At 50.0% G+C, this 25,411-nt stretch overlaps 2 protein-coding genes across 18 annotated transcripts in view; both read right to left on the reverse strand.

The window, feature by feature from the left end:
- Positions 1-10,446, reverse strand: part of BMP8A (bone morphogenetic protein 8a) — a 31,710-nt gene extending 21,264 nt beyond the window's left edge. For both annotated transcript variants that reach the window (XM_047869369.1, XM_047869368.1), the window contains exon 1: positions 10,113-10,446. In XM_047869369.1, coding sequence (XP_047725325.1) covers positions 10,113-10,446 — 334 coding nt within the window. The remainder of the gene's footprint in view (positions 1-10,112) is intronic.
- Positions 10,447-14,676: 4,230 nt separating this feature from the next.
- The window catches only part of MACF1 (microtubule actin crosslinking factor 1), a 331,328-nt gene continuing 320,593 nt past the window's right edge, over positions 14,677-25,411 (reverse strand). For 10 of the 16 annotated variants that reach the window (XM_047871164.1, XM_047871154.1, XM_047871163.1 and 7 more), the window contains 4 exons: positions 20,224-20,435; positions 19,589-19,699; positions 16,988-17,117; positions 14,677-16,139 (listed from right to left, as the gene is read on the reverse strand). In XM_047871164.1, coding sequence (XP_047727120.1) covers positions 15,883-16,139; positions 16,988-17,117; positions 19,589-19,699; positions 20,224-20,435 — 710 coding nt within the window. In that variant the 3' untranslated portion in view covers positions 14,677-15,882. The remainder of the gene's footprint in view (positions 16,140-16,987; positions 17,118-19,588; positions 19,700-20,223; positions 20,436-25,411) is intronic. The other 6 variants (XM_047871166.1, XM_047871165.1, XM_047871167.1 and 3 more) reach the window with 1 other exon arrangement.

Consider the following 25,411-nt stretch of genomic DNA (forward strand, 5'->3'; position numbering starts at 1 on the left):
GGCGGGTCCTGGGGCCACTGGGAATCTCCGTGTGCAGTCCCGACACTGATTTCATGCCGGATCTGGGGACTCGGGGCACAACCCGTGAGCCCGCCAGCTCCTCAGCCTGCGGCCTCCCTCCCGTGCTGACCTGGAGGGCCAGGTGTGCTGGGTCGAGAGAGCCTCATGTACCTGCATTGACCCCAGTTCCCAGCTTCCATTGTGGGTTTGTGAAATTGAGCCATGGGGGAGAAGAGGAGGACATACAATTTTCTTCTTCTAAATAAAAGATTATACAACATAAAAATATGTCAATTCAACTGAAACACATTTGGATGGCATTAAGGTGCCTCCTTTTCACCTGCCTGACCTGTCAAGGTACTTGATCCTCTGGCCTCAGTATCCACATCTGAAAAATGGTCATTTGATCCAGGGTCAAATGTACCTGCAAAAGGCCATGTTTGCTACTGCAGCAGGTACTTGGTTATTATGGTCCAGGCAGTGCCTCTAACGTATTATTCAGGAGCATTTCCTTCATAGTGCACCTTCCTGCCCAGCCTCCACTTCCCCTTGGGGAATCTGGAATCTCCCAAAGATGCCCAGGCACAGAGAGGCAGCCCCTCAGAATCACCACTGAGGCTACTCTGGCTCGGGCAAAAAGCAGAAACTGACCCTTTATGAATGTGCTGTATAGTCCAGAACACCAAAGCTCCAAGGACAGAGGTCACTGCACACACTGTCCTTCCACTTTTATACACACAGAGAGAGGGAACCCAAGGGTCTTGACTCCCATCTGGGCTCCTTCCACTCTATCAGGGTGGACCTCCGCCATCTGATGTTGAAAGAATGGCACAAAAATCAAGTTGGAAGTGGCCTGTTGCTGCCTCCCACACCCCTGCTCTCGTCGATAGTCTGCAGAGGGAATTTATGGGAAAGGCCAAGTCCGTACAACGTGATTTCTTGGGTTTTCCCAGTAATTTTTTTTTTTTTTTTGCTACTGCTTGCAGGGTTGGGAAGTTCATTTCCCGGTCCCCTGGCAGATTTGGACAGGCTGAGGGGCAGGGGGTGCTGGACCCCAGCCACATGAGATATGTCCTGCCAGGAATCATCTCTCTGTGGTGGCCTTGAGGGGGATCACTGATGCCTGCAGCAAGCTTTCTGGGAAGTAAACTATTTCTCCGATCTGCAACATCTGGGCCAGGGATTCCTAACGTTCCCATAATTTCACTTTTGGGCCTGTGGGAGAGGACTCCTGACTACACATGCTCAGGAGGCTTTCTAAAAACGCTCACTTTTTCCATTCATTTTTCCTGGTGACATCCAGGAAAATGTATTCATTTACTTGGCACATTTGGAAACAGGGCTTATTGGATGCAGGCGCTGTGCACGGCATGGGGAGGCTGCAGGCAGTGAGACAGGGTGACCCGCCCCCACGGAGGTTATGGTGCTCATAGGGCTGCAGGGAAGGCGGGCAGCAAACAAGACGACTGTATGTGACCAGCTGTGATGGATGTCAAGACCAGGATGGGACTGGGGAAAACGCAGGGAGGGGCGTGTGAGTCACTTGATGCCTTTAACTTTATTTTGAAATAATTTTAGATGATTTAGATTTAGAGAAAAGTCTTGGCAGGAATAGTACAGAGACTTTCCCTACACGCTTTACTCGGCTTCCGCTAATGATAACATTGTACGTAATCAGACCGTAGCATAATTACCAAAACCACAAAACTGATATCGCGCAGTGCTATTAACTATAGTCTTTTCTAGACTTTTGCCAGGTTTTCCACTATTCATCGTTTAAGTGTACCTGACTTCAACCCAGGGTCCCACATCGCACTCAATTGTTAGGTCTCCTGGGTCTCCTCTGATTTGTAACAATTGCTAAGACTCTGCTTTTCTTTCATGACATTGACACTTTTAAAGAGTGCTGGCTAGCTCTTTTGGTTTATCTGACATTTTCTTTCCTTTTAAAAAAAATCTTTATTGTTGAGAGAGATATAGACAGAGCACGCAAGAGCAGGGGAGCTGCAGAGAAAGGGGGACGCAGGATCCAAAGCAGGCTCTGTGCTGGCAGCAGAGAGCCCAATGCAGGGCTTGAATTCACGAACTGTGAGGTCATGGCCTGAGCTGAAGTTGGATGCTTAACCAACTGAGTTACCCATGTGCCCCTGATGCTTTCCCGTTAGACTGAAGTTATGGATTTTGAAGAATACTACAGAAGTGATATCCATTTCTGTGCACATCAAATTGGACAACATGGTGTCAATATGTATTATTACCAGTGATACTAATGGATTTGTTGATTAAGGTGTTGTCCAGGGATTCAAAGAGGCTTTGTGACCTGGGAAGAATTTGATAAAACTCACCAGTTCTTGATGCTATGATAGTCCACGGCCCTGTGAGGTGGATTGGAAGCCAGCAGCCAAGAGAGGCTCTTGACAGCCAGCTCCATCGAGGTTTGGCAGGCATGGGCCCACCCCTGGGGATGGACAAGGCCAGCCCTGTTTCCACAGGTACCTAATTTTCTGCAAAGCTCTACGTGGGAAAGCAAAGACTTTACTTTCTTAACTCCATTACTGTGGCTCCAGGAAAATAAACAATCACAGGACTCCTGGATCTGTGGTCTTCTCCTACAGCCTCTGATAAAATGACCCCTGCTCTCCACATTTGTGGGAAAGACCCAAGGTGTGCAGGAGATGTCCTTGACCACCACGGTCGCCAAATACATTCTAAGTCTGAGGCTCTGCACTCACCACTCATGGACTAGATCTCCAGATGCCTCACCCTGAGTCCACCAGCCCAACACCAACAAAAACTTTGGGTATTTTTGTGACTTAGACAAAATTTAGAGGTATCCGGATGATCTAAATCTGTCTTGTTTCTGACCAAATAGTAAGACTCCAAAAAACATCTTTTTCCTTCGGCTCAGAGTAGCTATTAAAAAAATAAATCTGACCTTTCTGCCCTCAAACCCTTCCCCAGCCCCACAGGGCCCCTGGGAGGAGCCCAGGCTCTGGTTCCAGGACCCCCTGAGCTGACCTGGCCCAACCTCATGGCCTCCTCGGCCTTCGGGCTGCAAACACCCTCCCTGGACACCCTCCCCAAAGCGCTCTCTCCTGAGTTGCCCCCATCCCGCCTGGTCCAAAGGCCACTCTCCTCTCATCCTGCTCCGACCCCACACAGATCAGCCTGCCAGCCTCTCCCTTTCCCCAGTCCCAGGGGTCCCCATCTCTGCTCCATGTGCCCTTTTGGATGGTGCACAATTGAGGGCAGGACTGCACAATGTGGGGTGCAAACGGGAAGCTCTCAGTGAACTTCCACTGAGCTCCTTGTGTTCTGGGGGCCCAGACAGGGGATGTGTCTGCTGGTTCTTCCCAAGGTCCCCGGGACAGCGGCTCAGCATCCAGCAGCCGCTGCCCCTTGGGTTGGCCGTGCTGCCGGTCTGGAGTGGCCTCCGTGTCACGGTGTGCCTCCATCAGAAGCCACTCACGTTGTCACTTTGCCTTGGGACTGGCCCCCCTTTGCATGGCCAGGCTGCTAAGGGGGAGGGCAGGCTCCCCAGGGTCCCAGAGGCAGGTGTGTGGGTCCTGTCTGGCTGGTCCTGCTCGTGGCAAGGGTGAGGGCCCCCCACCCCTTCAGACCTAAAACAAGACCCAGGTCTCCATGGCCAGTGCAGGCCCACTAAGGGGCTGCAGAATGGACCACCTACCAAGTCTGCATCTGAAGGGCTTCTTCCTCCCACCCAGAAATCTCGGTGCTTCCCAGAGGAGGCCAAAGCTCCATTTCTAAGGTATTTTTAGTCAGTTTTCATTACCGACTTTTTTCAAGAGCTGTTTCCATAAATGGTTCTGCACTCATGATTGCTGGTCCAGGCCTCCAACGGCTTCAGACCCCAAATTAAAAGGGAACACCCGCACACTCCCCCACATCAAGTCTGTCAAGGCCAAAAATAGATCCGAGGAGATTGAGCAAGGATACGATTCCCCAGTGCAAACCCGGGGGAAGAAATGAACTGTGGGACTTTTCCGGAAAGATGCGGTCACAGTGACACATCCCTCTCTCCCGTAGGGAATGGGTTTCCGTAAGGAGATGGATTGGGTGTACCTCCCTGCCCTGGGCCTCACCCCTGGAGGAGCCCCATCAGTGGGCAGGGGTGGGCACATTCTTTGGTCAGAGCTGGAAAGGCCTCCAGGGCAACCCTGCAGACATGGGGAAACTGAGGCCCAGAGGGGCAAAGACTTGCCAGGGGTCGCACGTCAGGTGAGGGCCCTTCGTGTGGACTTTCAGACCTGCAGCTGAGGTAAAATGAGTGGCCCTAGCTTCCCTCCAGGTGGTGATACTGCGATGGGGGGTCACCTGTCAATGAGGTTCTCCTGTCAATGGGGGCCCCCTCCCCCGAGAATGCCTGCTGAAGCCACCTTCTTCCAGGCAGGGCCCTGGGGGCACTGGAGGTCCCAGGAAGTGCCCAGGGAGATGCCGGACCCGCTGTCGGCCTCCACAAAGACAGTGAGGACGGCCCTGCTCTGCTGCACCGACCAGGCCCAGGCTCCCGCCCCTGCTCTCAGCTCCCTGCCTCCAGCTGTGATCGTCCTCCCTCAACCTTGCCAGTCTTCCCTGAGTGCCTGCCATGCAGGGGGTGGGGTGCACGGGGTGGGGGTGCCCCAAAGACTCAGATCTGTCCCTGTTCTCAGGTCGTTCATGGTTTCCCAGGGAGTAAAATAGGGGCGAGACATGGCCCTGAATGAGACTGGCAGAAAGTGACTCAAATCCTAAGAGAAATACACACGATGGGGGGGTGGGACTTTCATCAGAGAAGGAGCCTGTCTCTTGAAGAGGAGTGGAGGTGGGAAACTCCTGCCTGCCCCTTTAAGAGGTGGTGGCAGGGATGTTCTATGCACAGGGTATGAAAGGAGCAAAGACACAGGTGAAATGTAACAGAGTTCTCTGTTAGTTGTTCCTGCTGTTGCCAGCGTCTGCTAGCCTCCCCCTCACAGTGCTGGGAATAGGCCTCATTCACCTGCTCTTAAAGGTGAAGAAAGGAGGTTCACAGACTTTAACAGGAACCTGTCTAGCATCTCACAGCTCCCAGGTGGGACAGCCAGGATTAAAATATAGGCTCAATACATCCACGTGAGCACGTTCTGGGCACCTTTATTCATAACCCCAAACTAGAAACAACTCAATATCCACTAATAAAAATGGACAAATGTGGTATACTTGCAGAATGCAATACAATTCAATTATAAACAAGCGCTACAGGGGTGCCCAGCTGGCTCACTAGCAGAGGCTCTAACTCTTTTTTTTTTTTTTTTTTTTTTTTTCAACGTTTTATTTATTTTTGGGACAGAGAGAGACAGAGCATGAACGGGGGAGGGGCAGAGAGAGAGGGAGACACAGAATCGGAAACAGGCTCCAGGCTCTGAGCCATCAGCCCAGAGCCTGACGTGGGGCTCGAACTCCCGGACCGCGAGATCGTGACCTGGCTGAAGTCGGATGCTTAACCGACTGCGCCACCCAGGCGCCCCCAGAGGCTCTAACTCTTGATTTGATCTTGGGATCATGAGTTCGAGCTCCACCTGGATGTAGAGATTACTTTAAAAAAAAAAAAAAACTTAAAGAACTAAAGATAGGAAGATAACAGGGATGAATCTCAAAAAAAATTATATTAAGTGAAAGACTAGACATAAAAGTATATATAGTAGGGCTTCGGGTATAAGGGGACCAAAGAGAGGTGACATGAATGCATTGTGATAGAAATCAAAAAGTGACTGCCTGGAGGCACTGGGCTAGTGGGAAAAGGATGCCCAGGGGCACCCATGTTACAAGTTTCAATGTGGTATGAAGGGTATCATGAGCATATCTTATTTTGTAATAATCAAACAATAAAACCACTTTAAAAACAGGATTCTCAGTTTATAACATACATTCAAAGACCGTCGAATTCAGCAACACTTACTGTACCTAATGGTGGGCCAGGCCCAGGTCTGGGCGGAGAGGCAGTGTCTATGTAGGAGAAGAGCAGAGGAGACAGGAAGCTGACCTGCTGGGTGGCCTTGGGAAAACCACCTAACTTCTCTGAGCCTCACTCTCCTCTTTTCAAAACAAAGACGTGACCTTAAGTGTGATGCAGATGAAGAGACAGACTCAGAGGTTCTGAGCACAGGGTCCTCACCAGGGGCCATCTTACACACTCCCCGAACAGCCTTCAGGGTGGGCTATTTTACACGAGTGTCTCCCATTTTACAGAGGACGAAACTGAGGCTCTGAGAGGTGGCCTGGAGAGCCCAGATCACACTGAGACTCGGTGGTGGCATCAAGATGCACAGGTTAGAGCCCCCCACCCAGGTCCTGTCTGACCTCCCACTGTCCATCTGCTCCTGGGCTCCAGAGCCCCCCTGGGGGTGGGGTCACTGTCTAGACCAGTGGTCTAGACAACCATCTTTGTGGCTTAAGTATTTATTCCTTGCTCCCCACTAGGAGGCCAGCTCCGCAAGGGGAGGGACTTTGTTTCGCTCACTGTCCTATCCCAGGAACTAGAAAGAACTATGTCTGGCACAGAGCAGGTACCACATGACTATCTGTTGAGTGAATTCGTGAGAAATGAGAGTTCCCTAGTAAAGAACCAAAGGAAGTACCTTCAAGGTCACAGGGCTGAGCAGGACGTGGGCCAGGTCCCTCATTCCCACTCAGCCCTGCCTCTCCCAAATCCAGCGCCTCAGGTCAACACCCCCTGTCCTCGGCTGCCTGAGGCACGGGAATAAATTAGTCTGGTCAGAGAAGGGTCTCCACAAAAGTGAAGATGGCTTGATGCATTTCTGGCTAGACCTCTGCCTTTAGGGCTGTTTGTGCCTCAGTTTCTCAACCTGGAACACGGCACCTGCTGGCCCAGTGGCTCGAGGTGGAGAAGGACCAGGACCAACGTGCGGAGTTGGTCTTTCTGGCCTCATTCCTCCCTCCCTGTGGGCTGGGCCAGCCTGAGGCGCCCAGGGAGCAGCCAGTCAGACCCACGCTCCAGCCCAGGGGACGGGGTGGTGCCATGAGGAGGTGCCTCCAACACGGAGCCACGGGGTCAGGGCCGGGAGGCCCCGTGTTTTCTGACACCATCGCTGTGGACTGGATGAGAAAAGAGGCCCAGAGAGGGAAGGGAGGTGACCTGGGACAGGAAGGACTCAGTGGCGAGCCCAGGCGGTACAAGAACCTGGGTGTTGCCTCCCAGCTCAGGCCTCTCCTCTCCGTGAGCACAGGGGACACCCAGGACAGGTATCGGACCCCATTACCGTGTCCTGACCAAGGGCAGCCAAGAGCATACAGGTGGAGACTCACTGACAGGCCAGGCAGGGGCCCCAGCTCTGACCGTAGTCCTGGCCTCCCTACAGAGACACTGTCAGCCATGACACGGGCTTCCTACAGCACCTGCCTGGGCACAGAGGCCTGACCCACGGGCCAGAGGCCTGTGGGAGGCTAGAGGTCTCTGGGTCCCACAGGCTGCCATGGACGGTCAGGGGCCCAGCAGGCAGCAGGTCTGGCTTCTCAGGACCCGGATGAGGCCAACAGGAGGTAGAGCTGGAGGCAACAGGTGTGGGAGCCTGGGCGTGGGTGCTGACACCATAGCGACTCTGCTATTAGTCTCGGTGGTGGTTCAGGGGCCTGGGGCCTGGGCCTCCAAACAAGGAAAGAATCCTGGTAGGTGTCTAATCCCCCCGCCCCCACAGCCCAGGTAATTACCAGTTAAAACTACTCAAATTGAAGGAGTTGTACTAGTGCAATTAGCACATCAGAATAAAGGAGGCCCTCTGACAGCTGGCTGGGCCCGCCCACAGACCGGGCTTCCACTGAACAAAGATCTGCTTGTTAACCCCACAGCGTCAGAGGCCTTCGATCTTCGTGAAACACACAGACATGGCGTGGGAAGAGGCTGGCATCTGGAATCCACAGCCCCTGGATGATGTCATGGATGCGCTGTGTGGCCCTGGACTGGCCATTTAGCCTCTCTGAGCCCATGAAAAGGGCTTGGGGTGGCTCAGTCAGTTAAGCATCAACTCTTGATTTTGGTTCAGGTCACGATCTCATGGTTCGTGAGTTCGAGCCCCGCATCAGGCTCTGTGCTGACAGCTCAGAACCTGCCTGAGATTCTGTCTCCCTCTCTCTCTGCCCCTCCCTCTTCTCCCCCCCCCCCTCAAAACAAATAAATAAAGGTTAAAAAAAGAAGTGTGGGACATTCCCACACATCCAACCAAGGCTGGCCAGCAGCTGGGAGGGACCGGAGTCAGGAGCAACCAGGCCCAGGCTCACCGACCAGAGGCATGATTTTCTGGTCATCTCCCATCTATCAACTGAACACACAACAACCCTGACGATGCGTTGATCTCTAGGAGCCCCACTTTACAAGGAGGGATCTGTGGCTCCAAGAGGACAAGGGACGTGCCTAAGACCACACAGCAGAGGCACAAGAGGAATCAGATGTGTCTGAACTAAGGGTGATGCTTGATTCACAACAGCAGCTCCTACCAAGGCCGTGTGCGCCTTGACCATGGGATGCTGGGGAAGCAGGACATTGGCCGGGCAGTGACTCACTAACGGATGGCTCCCTTGGGGACATTCTCAACATAACTGTATCTACAGCCCCTCTTGGTTCTGAGCCCCAGGTCAGCTTGTTCTGAGGACAGGCCTCAGTTTTGCACATGGTCTCTGTTATCCCACGTCCCCCACCCTGCCCTCTAACCAGGAAGGTGGCATTCACTGGCCCAAGTCCTGTGCCTGGCACCGGGCTCTCAGCAGAGGTTAACAGCCGCTTCCTGCTGTTCCCTCACCTCAGGCACCCACCAGCTCGGGGCTGGGGGGGGACAGAGGCCTCCTTGGCTGTCCCCTCTGCCTGCCCCAGTGCAGGAAGCAAATGGCTAAAGACCCCACAAGACCTGCCGCTGCTCCATCCCCTGGGTTTCTCTGCCTAATCCCCTCTGGAAGCTCTCTACAACCTGAAAGCCTGCCCTCCTGACAGGAGAAAGAAATATCAGCTCCTTGAGGAGGTGGATGTAGGGCTACCTGCTGTCCTGACTGGGCCACAGAGAGGCTGTGCTATGCTGGGCATAACATTGTCTCTCTGAGCCTCAAAGTCCTCATCGGGGAGATGGGGATGAAGATCATGTCTGGTAACAGGGCTGTCGGGAAGGTCAAGAGTGACGCTGTGGGTGAAGGGAGGCTGTTGGCCTTGGCAAAGGTCTTCTCCCATCTAAGCCTGAGCTGTAGTCCCTGTGCCCCCAGATCCAGTCTGGTGTCTGCTCCAGCCCTGACCCCACAGACAGGAGGCAAAGCGGATAGGGGACAGATAGTCAGGACTGCAGACTAAAGAGCATTTAATAATAGGAAAGACATCTTTGAAAACTAACCATAAATGGCTCCACGACTTGTACAGAGTTTCTGCAGAGAGGAAGGGCTGGGCTTTGTGTGGGAGAAGGAGGGGCGTCCGAGCTGCCCACCATGTCCTTCCACAGCCTGGACCTTCACAGCATGCCAAGCCACGTCCCAGGTGCTGCGCTCAGGGTGACAAGACCGCCGACGGCCCCACTGAGCTCAGAGTCCACTCCTTCCTCACCCGCTGCCCTGACAGCCACACCCTCACCTACAGGGGCTGGGGCTCTGGCCAGGGAACGGGCTGCTGTGGACTCATGACATCTTGGGCTCTCATCTCAGCTCTGGGCACTCTGATGATGTCACCGGGGCTTTCCACGCTGAACTTTGTCCCTTTCTCCAGTACTGCCCTTATCACTGTGGCAGCATCCCGGCCTGTTTACTCATCCGTCTCCCCAGGACCACACTGTCTTCCTGGCACTGCCCGGTCCACCCGACATGAGATGATTCCTACCCTTGGGTGTTTCCAGGGGCGGGACAAACGCGCACATCGATGGGACTCACATTCGCGTCTGGTCTGTCGGAGTGAGCGGGGGCCCACAGCCCTTGGACTCGGCCGCTCTGAGCTCCGCATTCCCAGCCCTCTGTGGGGGCGTGGCCGCGATCAAAGGGGCGCGCACCGGCCAAGGCGGTCCCCTGGACCCGTCCGCACCCGCGCGTCCACCCGGTGGTCTGGTCGTATGGTCACCGGGGCCCCGGACGCCCACTCCGACGGCCTCACTCACCCATGTTGACGAAGCTCATGACCAGGTCGGCGCGGCCCGGGCGCCGCTCAGGGGGGCCGCCGTCCTCGTCGTCGTCGCGGGCCATGGCGTGGTATAGGTCCAGCATAAAGAGCGGCGCCGACGCGGGCAGCCGGGCGGCGGCGGACGGCGCGCGGGGCCGGGGCCGCCCGGGCAGCCCGAGCACCGCCAGGATCTCGCGCTGCATGTCGCGGCGCTCGCGCGGGCCCAGGCGGCGGGCCGGACAGCCGGCCGGGGCGCGCGGGCCGGGGCCGCCGCCGCTCAGCGCGCACAGCGCCAGGCCCACGAGCCACAGCGGCCCGGGGCGCGCGGCCATGGCCGGGCCGGGGGGTGGGGGCGCTCAGCGGGTGCGCATCCGCTCCGCGGCCGGGCGGGGACCGGGGCCGCGGCCACCCCGACGGCGGACGGAGAACCGCGGGCGGGGCTCGGGGTTGGCCGCACGGGGCGCGCTCGCCTGCGGTTTCCCAGCACCTGCTGGGCTCGGGCGGCGTGGACGCGGCAGGGGCTCCTCCGGGAGCTGGGGGCTGGCGGCCAATCTGTCTGTGGCGGCCGAGCCGTCAGTCGGCTGCTGCCGAGGCCCGCTCAGCCGCAGGGGCGGCGGGCGAGCTCCGGTCTGCGCTCGGGACGACGCAGATCCGACGGCGCCTCTCCAGCTGGAGCTGCTGTCTGCGCCGCGCGCCCGCCTCCGCCGCCCGTGGGTCCCGCGTGCCGCCGTCGGGCCCCGCCCCCTCCGCTCCCGACCAATGGGGGCTCGGGGCGGGGCCAAGGCCGCCGGACCGAAGCCAGGGGGAAGGGGCGGTGGGGCGTGGGTGGTGCAGCAGGTGGTGGTGACGCCGAGATGCCGTCCGCTGTTCGTTGGTGGCCGGGTCCGGCGAGGGGTCCCCTGTCCAGCTGCCGGGTCGTCGGGGTCGTGCTGGGCTCCCTTCCCAGCCGGCACCGTCGGGCGGGCGGGGGGCCTCGGCCTGGGGACACGAGGGTAGCGGGGCAGTCGGGAGAAATGAGGCCCTGCGCTCCCGCAGGGCGTGCCCTCCAGCACTCTCGACCGGGCGGGATCCGGGGCTTGCGTCCCACCATTGGAGTGACCCCGCAGTCCCGCCTTAGTGCGCGGAATGTCGCTCCACGCGACACGAAGAAAAGCCTCAGTAGGGTCTAGAGGTAGAGAGGCCCCGAGGTGCCAGTCGTGCCCGGAGAGTGAGACGCGTTCCTTTGCCGTCAGCCGCCACCTCAGTTCCTCGCTGGCCACCCGGCTCCTTACCCGCTGTCCCTTTGCACGCGCTATTGGAGGCTTCTTTCGCGACACCTGCTCAGTCTCTGCTCCCAGCGTGCGTGCCACCCACCTGGTTCCCGCGTGCTCCTGGCTAGCGCCCCAGGCGAGACCCCCCATTCCCCCATGTTCCGGCGACCGCACTGTCACCGCCAGCCCTCGCTGTGCGCCCTGGGGATCCCCCAGTGCTGATCCCGCCTCCCGGAGGAGGGAGCCGCGCATCCGCCTCCAACTGGGCCAGGGAGCTCTGGGGCCCTTTCAGAGCGCCCGGGAGCCGCCCTTTTCGCGTCTTAATTGTCGCGGCTTTCAGAGGCTTGCAAGAGAAAGAAGACTCTACATGGAAACTCGTTGTTGTCTCAGCCCCTTTCTGCACACTCTGCTCCTCCTGGGCGCCCTCTCACTACATTGATTCATATATTATGGCTAAGGCGGTGAGCTGGGAGGAAGTGACACCTAGACTGAGCTCGGAAGGCTGGACGGAATCGGCCTGGGATGACAGGAAAGGGCAGAGGGAGAGCTGGAGAGCAGTTTCCAGGCAGAGGAAACAGCTGGTGTCGAGGCCACAGGACTCCAGGGAGCATAATGCAGGTAACACTTAGCACTTACCATGTGCCAGGCAAGGTCTGCGTCACTTCTTGAATGCTTGCACATATAGAGTAGATGCCGTTTCAACCCCCTCTTTTAACAGATGAGGAAACTGAGGCACACGGAAGTTAAGGGACTTCCCCTGCAGGTGAGCTGTTCAGTGGAGCCTGGAAAGCCTGGGAAACAAATGGCCAGGGTGAGGGTGAGGCTTGAGCGGCTGGCAAGATACGGACCCAAAGGACCTTGCGAGGAGACTAGATGAGGGCTCCGGACAACAGATGGTTATGGTGGCCCCAGTGTGGACTCAATACGAAACTTCAAAAGAAACTAAGAAGTCCACCGAACTTTAAAAATTCCCATCATCACTTCAAACTTTAAAAAAAATCAAGACTTTTCTCTCACATTCTAAATCGAACCAATCATTTGTTGGTGCTTTAAGCCCATGCCTAGTCTGCCTTTTTTCCAACGGTAAATTTCCGCACTGCTTATAAGCCCCATAAGGATGTGGCAGCTTCACCACTGAAAGTGCCCAAGGCAGAGTCCGCTGCAGAGGGGAACATGGATTGTAGGGATGAAGATTAGAGTCAGGGCCCACAGATGGAGGCAAGTACAGTAATAGGGTGGGCAATGACCATGATCCTTTCTGGTGACGGGGTAGAGGGCAGAGGAGAAGCTGTTTAGCAGGCTGCATCCCCAGGGCTTGGTGAGTGCATACTGGGGCAGGGGCAGGGTCAAGGGGGTATCCCTGTGTCAGGCTAGTTCAGGGTCTCTGAATCTCCTGTCCTCCTCACTGTCCTTCTCTGGCCAGCCCTCTGCACTCCCCTTTGAGTTCACACCACATCCTCTGGGTCCTCAGATCTAGCCTGGAGTCCTCAGGTAGTGTATTGTGCAACACTGGGCTTCCAGCTAGACTGTAAGCAGCCCAGGGCTGGGCGGATTCTTATAACAGAAATCACTGATCTCAATTAAGGGTGAGCAGAGATAGCTGTGTTCTTTAAACAACAGGCCTCAAATTCCCATAAACCTAAACATCAGGTTTCGGTCATTCCAAATGGCGTCTCCCTGAAATTCAGTTCAGCGGCAACCGCTGTGGGCTGCTCTGTGCTCTGGCCTGAGCCAGAGATGAAGCCGACGGTTCCCTGCTTCCAAGGGCCCCCCACAACAGGGGCGACAGTCTGATGAATATACAGTCTTAACGGGACGCAGAAGGAAGGCTGTGCTCCCACCGAGGGCCCGGTAAAGTGCCTGGATGGGTAGAGGACAAGGAGCTGGGAAGTGGGGGTGGGGATGTGAGTGGAATCCTGGAACTCCGGCCCTGGAAGGGAACTGAGGGGGGGAAGATTTCTGGAGAGATAGTGTCAAACAAGGGCTTTCCCAGCCGCCTGGTAATGCTGTGACCTTGGGCACGTTACTGAACCTCTCAGGCTGTTTCTCATCTGTGAATGGGGGTCACAGTAGCTGGCTTGTACACGGAGCACTTAGCACAGGCCTATCACAGTCAATAATGGTCAGCTGTTACTGCATCATTGAAAACCCCAGGGACTTGTGTAGCGCTACCCAGCAGACACCAAATTTGTATCACGTGTTTAGCACCTGTATCCCAGAACTGTAATTTTTTCTGGCACCCTTACATTCTCTACATGGCCTTGCATATGGGTGTTTGTTAAATGGAAATGCACTTTGTATAGATTCCACTACTAGGTGACCTTTGTTGCACAGGCTGAGAGAAATCGGAATTACTTGGTAAAAACAACAGCAAATGATCACAGTCCAGAATCTGAAAAGGATGGAGGTCAAGTGTTTTAAATATGCTTCCACTGCCAGGAGGCCTAGAGGGGAAGTAAATTTGGGTGAAAACACTATCCTACACAGTTCTGGCAGCTTGAAGTTACTTAATTCCAGGGGGAACCGAGTAAGCACTTCCTTCAGAATCCATTAGGATGGATTGTTTTAAATCCAGATATCTGGCCTCAAACAGCTTTGGCAAACACCTATGCATCTCACCAAATTCCTGATCACATGAGGAGTATGGCCTAATGGTCAGAAACACTGGTAGCCTGAGTTTGAACCCCTTACCTACCTCTTAAGTCTTCTTTACTTCTTAGCCTAATTCCTTCTGTTAGAATTAATATTTGGCTGTTCTAATTATTATAAAGCCAAATAGGGGCTGGAGGAAATAGGAATGCCAGACTTGAGTAGGGAATCAAGGATTTGATTCAAGGTCCATTTTTTGCCATTTATTAATTCTGTGATCTCAGGCAAATAACCCTCTTTCCCACCCCGGTGTCTCCATCTGCAAAAGAAAGGAGCTAGATTTGGTGACCAATTTGGCATCCACTTCTGAAATTCTGTCATTTAACCAGATATCTCAGCATACTGTGGGAAATCAGCCCCATCCTCTCAAACCCAGGATCTCTTGATTTCTACTTCAGAAGTTTTCTTACATATTGCTATTTGTGTAATCACCTAAGTGGAGCAGATACGCTACAGATTTATTAACAATAGTCTGATTATTTCTTTGTTGCTTTAAAATTAACAAGGATGAAATAAACAGGAAAAAAAAATCTGTTAATGAGCTCCTTAATTTATCCACCAAGATGTTTTGATCTGAATAATGCGTTTAAGTATCTAAAACACAATCATACCCAGAGTAACATGTTATATATAATAGTTGAGAAGAAAATCAGGAAATACAAATTTGTTACTGCAAGCAATTTTAATACAAAAGTGTGTCTTGTTTTTAAACAGTTCATTGGTAGAGCTTCGGTTTCTGCCTCAATTAAAACCAATTGAGATAATTACACAGCAACATGGTCGGAGCTGAAGAGGAACAGCAGCTAAAAAACGGGAGCCCCAGACAGCCCCTCTTCATGGTCACTTGGTCAGTTGACTTTATTACGCACAAAAAAAGACGGAAGCAAACGGGACTTGATAACAAGTGTGCTGGTGAACTCCTTTAAAGGACGAGCAAATGTTTGTCTTATGTCCACATTTTCAGAATAAGCTCGTGGAATTCATTCCTCAGTTTGTGGAAAGTTGATCGACCATTTAAATAAATAGGAAAAATGCAGATAAACAAATCTGTAATTCACAATGCCACCAAGGAGTGTCCCCTTGCCAAGGGCCTGGGTCCTGGTGAGCACAGGAGTTATTGGTGGCTGGGTTAAATAGAAAGTTACAAACCAGGACTCTTAAAAACCCCAATGTTCTGACATCTTCGGAACAGTCACATTTACCCCTGAATTCTAGCAGCTATTGTCCTTTAAACACCCAGTACTGAAACAGGATTCAGAGTATTGCGATGAACTCCTTCTGCTGATCATGTGCAAACATTACCTAGAGGAGGTTCCCTCTCCTCAACTAAAATCACACAGCATTAAAAACATTGGAAAAAGCAATTAGAAGTGCCCTCCCCTCAGTTCTTGCTAATTGAGGTGTCTGTGATTTACAAAAAAAGAGTTCCTTAAACACTGCAGGATTCTTATTATTTTTTTAATATAATTTATCTTGCTGAGACAGCAAGTCAAGTTTATAAAGAAGATGCATTTAGGAATAATCCTAAAAGATAAAGCAGGTTTACAACCCTGCACCGCGCAGAAACCCTATTTAGAGGCATTTTTTTTTTTTAATACACATTCTCATCTTGACCTTTTCACTTGTTTTTCTCAAATATTTCATTTCTGGGCCCCATCCATTACAGGGTTACCAGGAGGCGAATTTTATCTACATAAATATTCACATGAAAATAGTAACTTACAAAAAGAAAAAAAATAAGGCAGCTTCATAACACAATTATTCTTTTACACTTTTAACAATATAACTTCTCCTGTTCAGAATAAATATACACCCAATGTACGGAGCAGGCTTCAAAGTGGATAGAGGCTTGGGGGTGCTTGTACAGTGTTATCGCTTGGGACCCGGAGTCCTGGGGGAGGCAGTGGTGGTCTTCTTAGACATGGTCGGGATTTTGGAAGGCTTGTTTAGCCCTCTTCTGGAGCTGCCCTGGCCTCCTGCAGCGCTGCTCTCCGAAGTATCTGAACAAGCAGACTGCGTCTCTAAAAGGTCAAAGTCAGAGGCATCGCTTCCTCGCCGGCTACTGGCCCGACTCCCGGCCCGACTCCCAGCCCGACTCCCAGGGCGACTGGCTGATTTTTTAGGGTCTGGAATTTGAGAATAAAGCAGCAGACTTAATAGAGACAACATGGGGGGTGGTGAGGACAAGCGACCAGAGGCTAGGGCTCTGATGTAAATACCACCAGATATGCTGTGTGATGTTGGGCAGATCAGAGCCTTTCCGGACCCCATCTTTTCATCTACACAGCAGCCACTGAAACCTTTTCGGGCTTTGTGATTCTGCTTGAGAAGCTTGCCTCCTGAGGATTAGACAGCAGCTTCTCTCAGCACAGTGACCTCCTGTGCCCCCACAGTAGTGCCGAGTGGGGCTGCTCAGTCACCTGGGCATAGAGGAGAGCCTGCTAGCAGGGGTGGGGGGTCGGGCAGGCAAACAGAAAGCCAGAAATGAGGCCAATTCCTGGACTCGCATGGGGAATATCAACAGGTGAACAGATGTGATCTTTCCCTGATGTTCTCTGCTTGCCAGTGTATGCTATAATAAATGCAGAATGTTGGAAAAATTACTATCCAACTGCCAGCCCCAACACTGGGTGACCTTCTGAGGAAAAGCCCACTTCAGGAGGTCCCTCCTGCCTTTTAGATTCTCTCAAATACAGTAATTTCTGGTCAAGAACAGGGGCCTGGCTTTAGATGTGGACACATCTGCTCTCAGAAGGCATGGCTGCAGGCAGCTACAGTGGCAGGAGGGAAAGGAAAGAGCAGCAGAAAATCTGCAGGTCTCTCTTTGGACATCACATCTGTGTGCTGCTCTCATTATCTGCTTTCCTTGGGGAGCAGTGAAGCACCACCCAGAGGCTGCTGTCCCCCAGTTCTAAGCCTGGCCACTCCCCTTCCCCTTTCACCCCAGTGCACATGGATGGGGGCAGGCACTTACCTGCCCGATTCGTTCTGGCACCTGTGGAGGCTGGGGAAGAACTATTGCTGGTATCACCAGCGAGGGATGTGCGGCTAGAGTGAAGGGCTGGGGTTGGTCGTTTCAGCTTGCTCCCTGTTGATGGAATAACCTTAAAAAAAATTTTTTTAACAAGTTCTATTTACTAGGTGAAATTTTTGAAATTCAATCTGAAAAGGTCTATTTAAGCCTCCTTACACCTAACTGATTGAAAAGCAAATTAAAAGTCCAGGAAAACAAAGATTTTTGAAAGTGTCCTAGGTCATATAGTTTGAGGATTCCACCCCAGAAAAGGTCTTATGTTCCAATTCAAAATGTCATAATGTCTTCTATATTTCTACTAGAAAGTTCCTGACAAATTTCCACCAGAAATGGCCAAAAAAAATCCAAATAATCCTGAGTGTCGAAGTGTTGGGGCTAGAAATTTCAAATATGTGTTCTAGCTCTAAATATTTCATATGGAGATGCCAATATCACTCCAACCTCTCTCACTGGATGGGTGCAGGAACTTCAGTCAAACCAAGATCTTTCAGTCCATTTCCCTCAGTGGAAAAACTGCAGACAAGCACACTCTTTCTTTTTCAATCCACTGAGCCACCATGGTCTCCTCACTGTTCCTCCCACCCGGTTTCTGTATGGCTCACTCCCTTGTTTCTTTTGGGCGGATTGGCTGAATGACCCATCAGAGAGGTCTTGCCTCACTACCAGAGTGATACTCTAACTTTCTATTTTCTTCCCCTGCTTTATTTTCTGGCATATCACTCATTACCACCTGACATACGATAGATATCCTTGTTTGTGGTTTGTCTCGCCTGTATTAAAGTGTAAGCTCCATGAAAGCAGGGACTTTGTTCACTGTCACATCCTCAGCACCTAAAACAGTGTCTGGCACAGAAGAGGGGCTCAATAAAAACTTGCCGAATGAATAAATCATGTGTAGAAGCACTTCCTAATGGAAAAAGAGCTGGACAGATACACGTTATTACTACTGCTACCAGCAGGAGAAACATTTCCCATTTGAGTGTTTTGTTTTGTTTTTTTAAGACAGTAGTAGACTTAATTTGGAAGTCCTCATTAAGAATTTTTAAGTCTTTTAAATATCACTCATACCATAACACTATTCTAATTTTTCTTTGAAATAAATTGTGTAAACTGTTTTCCAGGACCTTTAAGATGTTCATACAAATGGAAGAGTAAAGCAACCTGTTTTCACTGTGTTTCTCATATTTAATTTAGGGAAAAAAAGCAAAAGCGACAGAAAGTGATTAACGGTCAAGCGCAAACGCTCCTGGCCCACACAGGAGGAGGAGCACCAGTTTCAGAAGCTACTGCTCGTGAGCATGCCGCTGGCGAGACCGCAGCCCTGGAGGCCCTGGGCTGGAGTCCACGTTGGGAAGCGGCCTGTAGAAAATACCCACAGGTAAGGAAAGATGAAACCTCAAAATGAGCAAAAGGTAAAACCTTAAGATGAAACAAAAAGGCTGATCTATTAGAATCCTGTGAGCATTTTGTACTTTATAAATACATTTAAAATTTTAGAACTTTTGAGACTTTCATGAAACTGGAGCCATTAAGGAAGAAGGAAAGCAAGATAAGCAGGTAGAGTCCTGGGGTTTTGGTGGCAGGAGGTCCCCAGATCATGTTCTAAACCAGACAGATTTCTGAACTGGAGCTTTAGCTCAGAGCGGATGAATCCCAAAGCAGCAGCCCATTCACAGGCACTGGCTTCTTACATCTCCCGCCTTCGCCTTCTGGGGCTGAAGCTTTGCATGACTGAAGGCAATGCTATCTTTTGAGGCACAAGGAACCAGTATTTCCCAGCAGGAGCTAGAATGCAAATTTTCCCGCTATCAGACAAGCCACTAGCCCATGTTTTGTTTCTGAAACACTGCTCTTCCACAAATGCTTTGGGCATTTTAATGACTGCACTCAAACATGCTTAACTGCCAGCATGTGTATTCAAATCAAGGCTTCAGACACCCAAGTGACTAGGCCACTAGTCACACATCCGTGTGACTTAAATTCAGAAGTTAAAATCTGAGCCTTGGAGCAGTGTTCGCTGATGCAGTGTTTGGCTGAAGAAGGCAGCACCCGCCCCTCACACCAGTTTGGCAGTATCAACCACCCTGAGGACATGGCTCAGGGCAGGGGACGCCAGCCGCTCTTCTGTTCTAGCAAAGATAGAACACTGCTGAACATGCACCGTAGTTGAATTTCAAGTGTTCATAACTCGTCTGTGTATCTGAGGTTTGGAGACTCCGAGAGGCCCGAGTTTTATGAATAATATCCATCAACAAATCACCAGGAATGACAATTGTTCATCACCCTGGAAAAACATCATTCTAAACACTGGCAGCAAGTTGTTAATCCAGTTTGAGGCATCTCTTGTTTATCTCCAATTTTGGTGAATCCGAGTTAGAAACCCCTGAAAAGCACTTGACTAGATGAATCGGCTGTGAGAGCAAGCACCACACAGATGGAAAAGAGCATGGACTTGTGTCAGGAAGAGGAGCCGATCCAGTTCTTGGCATTAGCGAGGGCCTCGTCGTGACCGTGTCCTTAGTCAGCAAAACCATACTCTACCTCGGGGCTGGGCAGCTGGAGGTCAGGATAATGGCTGTCCCTGACAGGGGTGCCAGCTTTACTGTTTACCAACCAGGGTTTGTCATAACAGCGAGGGAACTGAAGTGGAGTCTGCGAAACGGAAATCCAAAGGGAAGGATGGGAACAATTGAAAATGGAACAGAAAAGAAGCAAATTGGGAACACAAAAAATAAATAGAAGACACTGAATTTTAAAGAAATAGAAAACAAAACAAAACGTGCATCAGTTTAACAGGATAAAAGGGACCAGGCAGAAAGGCAACAGCATACTTCATAAGTAACCCATCAAAACAACCAAATTTATTCGCTGGCTTCAGCTGCACAGAGAGTGCCTGGATTTCCAAAATTAGTAATTCTGGATGGGAGATTATGTGGAAAGAAGTGTTTCTGACTTAACGATCTGAGTTCATATTTTAATAATGTCCTTCAAAGTAAAATCTTAAAGGTCCTGTTCTCTACTGGGGCCTGGAGAGGCTGGTCTAGGTAGAGCTTGGTCAGTATATCTTCATGTTCCTCTCCTGGCTGGAGGCGTTCAGAGGCTACACTTAACACCAAATTTCTGTAAATATGGGAACAGGGACAAAGGCCATAAGAGAGGTCAGTGTCAGTACATACCTTGGTACCACTGGCTGGGGTGGCTGGAGAAGACGGCATGGATGTACAGCTGTGGTTACTCTGACTAGCACTGGAGCTGGAGCGGGTGGGGGAGGCAGCCCGCGAAGATGGTTTGGACCTTCGACCCCGTGATCGGAAAGGGGTCATTCCCTGGGATGCCCCCTCAGGCAGGATGAATTTCTCTCTAAGTTCGATGTTAGTTCTACCTCGTGCTAAAAAGGAACACACACACACACACACACAATGTCAGTTAATCTTAAAAAAAAAAAAAAAAGTCTTTGATGGTCATACAGCTGCTTGACCCCATGATAACAGCTATATAAGTTATAGATTTAGTACTATCTGTGGATTCTTTTAAAATAAATTCATGATTTGTCAGTCTGTCATGATTCTTACCCATAGCAATGAAGTAATAAGCCTCATTGGTTTGCCATGATAAAGAATTTTATATAAGAGATAGCATCTCATTCTGTGGTAATGATCTTGCCATGTCACTGTCCCCTGGGGTAAGCACACCGTAACGGGTCAAAGAAAGCAGATGCAGCAGTGCACAAACCTCTGACATTAGATCAAAACCCCTCTTTTCTCTCTCATAGTACATGTGTACTTTTTGCTCAGATTTTTGCAGGATAGTGGAGAAAAACAGATCATTGCAATCAACATTGTCCAGACTCTTATTTGAATTCAGTTGCTAACAATCCTCAGGGAAGTGGTCCAGGAACTCAGGATGGTAAAAAGACTGGGATAAAATCATTAAGAAGTAAACATGTGGGAGGAGAGAGAGAAAGATTGAGACCATGCACAAAACTTGCCAGTGAGAAATGTGAGATCAAAAACTGAAAGCGACAAGAAGCTTAAGGGACAATGGTGAGTGGCAGGAATGTCAGGTGGGAGGCGATCTGGAAACTGCTCTGAAGGCCAACAGGTGCTGTCCCATGGCTTTCTGGAGCTGTATAACCAGAACTTAAAATTTGGATTCGGTCAGAGGATTCCAAGGATGACCAACGTAAATGTTAAATGTGAAAGACACTGCTAATTTAAAAGAAATAATTCCTCTGGAATATGTCCTTAGATTATTTCTCACCAAAAGGGTTTATCCTGTAATAACTTCCTCCCTCCTTCATCTATCCTAAACTGTTCACTTTTTAGAATACGCTAGATAGATCTGAACAACAGGACCTCTGGTGAAACTTGGGAAAAGAACTGTTATAAACAAAATGTTTGTCATTCTTTTCTAGTAAGATTTTTCACTCTGGCCAGGAACCATGGGTTTAGCAGATCTGAGGTACCTGTGCCCACCTCCCTCTTCTGCCCAAACCTGCAGGTCTTCAAGGGAACTGAGGAATTTTGGTACAATGAGATTTTAAATCAGGTTTCATGGGTGTCCAAGCAGCGTATTACCAAATTCCTAGATCAAGTTCTTCTCAATATATTATGTTGACATAACATATCAAAGCGTCAGGTTAAAAGGGCCAATGTGGGTATCAAAACCTGAGTTACAATCTAGGCTCAGCTACCAACCAGGTCTTCCTGCTCTGGGCCTCAGTTTCCTCCGGCTGATCCCATTGTCTCGATGGCCTATGAACGCTGTTTCCTTCCTCCTCAGGCCCCAACAGCGTGTGCCCCTCAAGGCTCATTCCTTGTCCCTGGGTTCTCTACTCATGCATTTTCTGGACTTCAGTGTTTTCCCCTGTGTCTACGCTAAAGATTCTCCAAGAGAATTTCCTTCAGCACTAACATGGGAACTTCAGTAAGAGTTCTCATCACTAATAACTGTGGGTTCAGGACTTACATTTCTTTATTTTGTGTTTGCTGAAGTGCCCAGCGTAACAGTGGACACACAACAAAGGCACTAAGATAATAGTGATGAATAAAAATCATCACTTAGCTGAGGATTCACCCCAAAAGAAATGCTTATGTCCCTGAGCTGTACAGAACTTCAGTTGTGTAATTTAAACCTAGTAAACATTTAACAGTTTACTTGTGCACTGGCTCCCCCAGACAAAAACAACAGAGTGATACAAGAGGAAGACTCTGAAGCAGGACCTCAGGTGAGCGCCACAGCATTACATTTAAAATGTAATGATATGATATCATGTTGCTCGTGCACTGCACAATTTACAGAATGTGATCACATGCAGTAGGGCACTTGACTGTCACCAGGGACCTGTTAGCATCCCTGTCACAGACAAAGGAACTGAAGCACTCACAAGGCTGAGGTCAAGGAGAGCCGTGGTAGGGCTGGGACTAGAAGCCACGTCTCCACCTGAGCTCTCTCCCCGCCCCACGCTCCTCACATCCTCATCTACACTAGCGGTTCTCCACTCGTCCCTTACCTCACTCAGGCTCCCGTCCCCACCACAGCACTTAAATCACTCTGCCAAGTTATTACTGATAGCTTTAAACTGTACAAAGGTTGAAATATACAGAAAAGTACAACGAGAATAAAAATTCCTTCATCTTACAACCTAAGGGACATCACTTACAATGATGGTGTGTCTTTATTCCTGTGCACAACTGTGTATGTGTACATATATAATTTAATACAAAAACATCAGGAGCATTCCTCCATGCTTGACAGGTCTTGCATAATTTCAACTAGCTGCATGGCCTTATTTCATCATATGGACATCAATTTATTTAACCAACCCTACTAGTTATATTTTTAACTTGCTTACAATTTCTTAAACATCATATACAATGTCGTGACAAACTACTTGTAAAAGGTTTTTGTGCATATCGATGATTTCCTTAGGATAAATTTCTGTTAAGTGCATTTTCTGGGGAGAAAGGATGCACACAAGATTTTTGATACTTCTCAATTGATCTCCCAAATTTTATACCAACATACACTCTCCAAAATAATGCAGGAGTATACTGAAATTACTTCCTTCTGGCTAATGCTGTTATTCACATGTGCACACATACACATGTACAGATAAAAATCTAATAATCTGACAAGTAAAAACACCTCTCTGCTGTTGTAATTTCCATGTGGGGGGATAACTGCTCTTGTCTTGAAATACTCTCTTCCCTTGGCTCCCAGGACACTCTCTCTCCTGCTTTTCCTCCTTCCCGCCCATTATCAAACACTGATGTCCCCTGCTTCTGTCTGTAGTCCTGTTCTCCCTCTTAGTTTTTGAACCCGGTGGCGATGAGCTCACCGACCTGACACCTCATTGCCATCATACAGTCGTGCCTGACTCCAAACGTGTCCCGTGAGCAGACCCTTTGCTGGATCACAGAATCTTATACCCAGTGACTGATTAGACATGATCCGAGCCAGAAACCAGGGGGGTAGTGTAGGTCTCTCCTTCCTGATGGCAGTTTGGCCTCCTGATTCTATCCTCTAAAGCTCCTCAAATCCCCAGTGCATTCCCACACCCCCAAACCTCCTTACACTTATGTGGATCATGGGCTATCTCCTCCACCATGCACGGGATATAACAGGCTTCCAACTGGTCTCATTTCTCATCTCATCCCCTAGAACTGAATTTCTAAATAAAAACCTGATAACTCTAAATGGCCCAAAATCCTTCCATGGTCTTCCATTGTTTACAGCAGAATTTCCCAAACTAAGGTTTTCTGAGAGGGTTCCTACAAAAAGAGCTTAATAAACACCTTCCCCCTTTGGAAGAGCCTTAATGAGATTAGCATTTTGTGAGCTCTAGGGAGACCTACAGTAAAGAAACCTGCCTTAGCTTTAAGCCAGTGTTTTCCAAAAACACTTAACTGTAATTTTTTGAAGATCACATATTGGAGACCAGGGCCCGAAGGCAACCATTCTAGTTTTTCAACACCAAAGGGGCCACCATTTTCTAAGGGACTTAGGCTGGCCAGTCACAATTGAGTTCTTAGCTCCTGTTTAATGGATATGGAAGTTCAGTTTTACAAGATAAAAAGAGCTCTGTGGATGTGTGATGGTAGCACAACAGTGTGAATGTACTTAATGCTGCTGAACGCTTCGAAAATAGTTAAGATGGTAAATTTATGTTATGTATATTTTACAACAATAAAAAGAAAAGGAAAACAATCAGTTCTAAGCCAAATTGTCTTTTAAATCTTCATGAATGAAGTGTTCTAGATCTCCACTTATTTGGAGGAACTAATTTGTCTACTGCTCAAAAACATATATAGTACCCTAAAAGTAGATCTGTTCTTAGGCAGGGCACTGTTTTCATCTCTATCCAAAACATCACGATCTCCTTTGCCATGGATGAATTCAGAAACTGAAACCTCCAATTTTGGCAGTGTTGGGAACCTACCTAGTTGAATATTTTCACTGTATGTTTGGCTAAAGCAATGTGCGGTTTGAGAGCTCTCTCACTTTATTTTTTTAAGTTTATTTTCAGAGAGAGAGGCAGAGAGAGACAGAGAGAGAGAGAATCCCAAGCAGGCTCTGCGCTGTCAGCACAGAGCCCTAGGTGGGGCTCAAACTCATGACCAGGAGATCATGGCCTGAGCTGAAATCAAGAGTTGATGCTTAATTGACTGAGCCACCCAGGCGCTCCTCTCTTACTTTTTGTTTTAAATTTATTTTGAGAGACAGAAGAGTGAGTGGGGTAGGAGCAGGGAGAGAGAGAATCTCAAGCAGACTCTGCACTGTCAGCCTGGAGCCTAACACAGGGCTCGAATCCACGAACTATGAGATCATGAGCACAAACCATAGTCATGCTCAACTGACTGAGCCACCCAGGCGCCTCTCTCACTCACCTTTTTAAGCAGCTATGTAGCAGGAGGTAACAAATGACTGTGTGTGTTAGTATTATACTGTCATAAATTTTGTTCTATCCTCAGTCTAACATTCTCTATGGTCTAGACAGCCAAGGAAATGCAACACAAATGAATATAAAATCTACCCTAAGTGGTGCTTCTCGAAGCCACATGAATCTTCACAGAATCCTAGATAGCTTCAAGAACTCTCCTCTTTGTGATATTCACGCCCTCCCCAGTCACTTCTTACATCCACCACAGCCCATAAGTGTTCACCTCCTAGTGCAATTTTTTGATTAGAAATACTCATCCTGTCACTGGTAGAGTTATGATAACTAAGACCGCTGGGCAGTTCTGTACTCTGCAATCAGCCCAATCGAGATGATTACTGAGTGCTAGGAGGTCATTTCTGGAGAGGCATACAGGAAAGCCTTACCTTGTTTTCTCCAAGGGATGCTGAAAAGGCTACTATTTT

Source organism: Prionailurus viverrinus, chromosome C1, assembly GCF_022837055.1.
Source record: "Prionailurus viverrinus isolate Anna chromosome C1, UM_Priviv_1.0, whole genome shotgun sequence".
In the NCBI taxonomy this organism is placed as follows: Eukaryota; Metazoa; Chordata; class Mammalia; order Carnivora; family Felidae; genus Prionailurus; species Prionailurus viverrinus.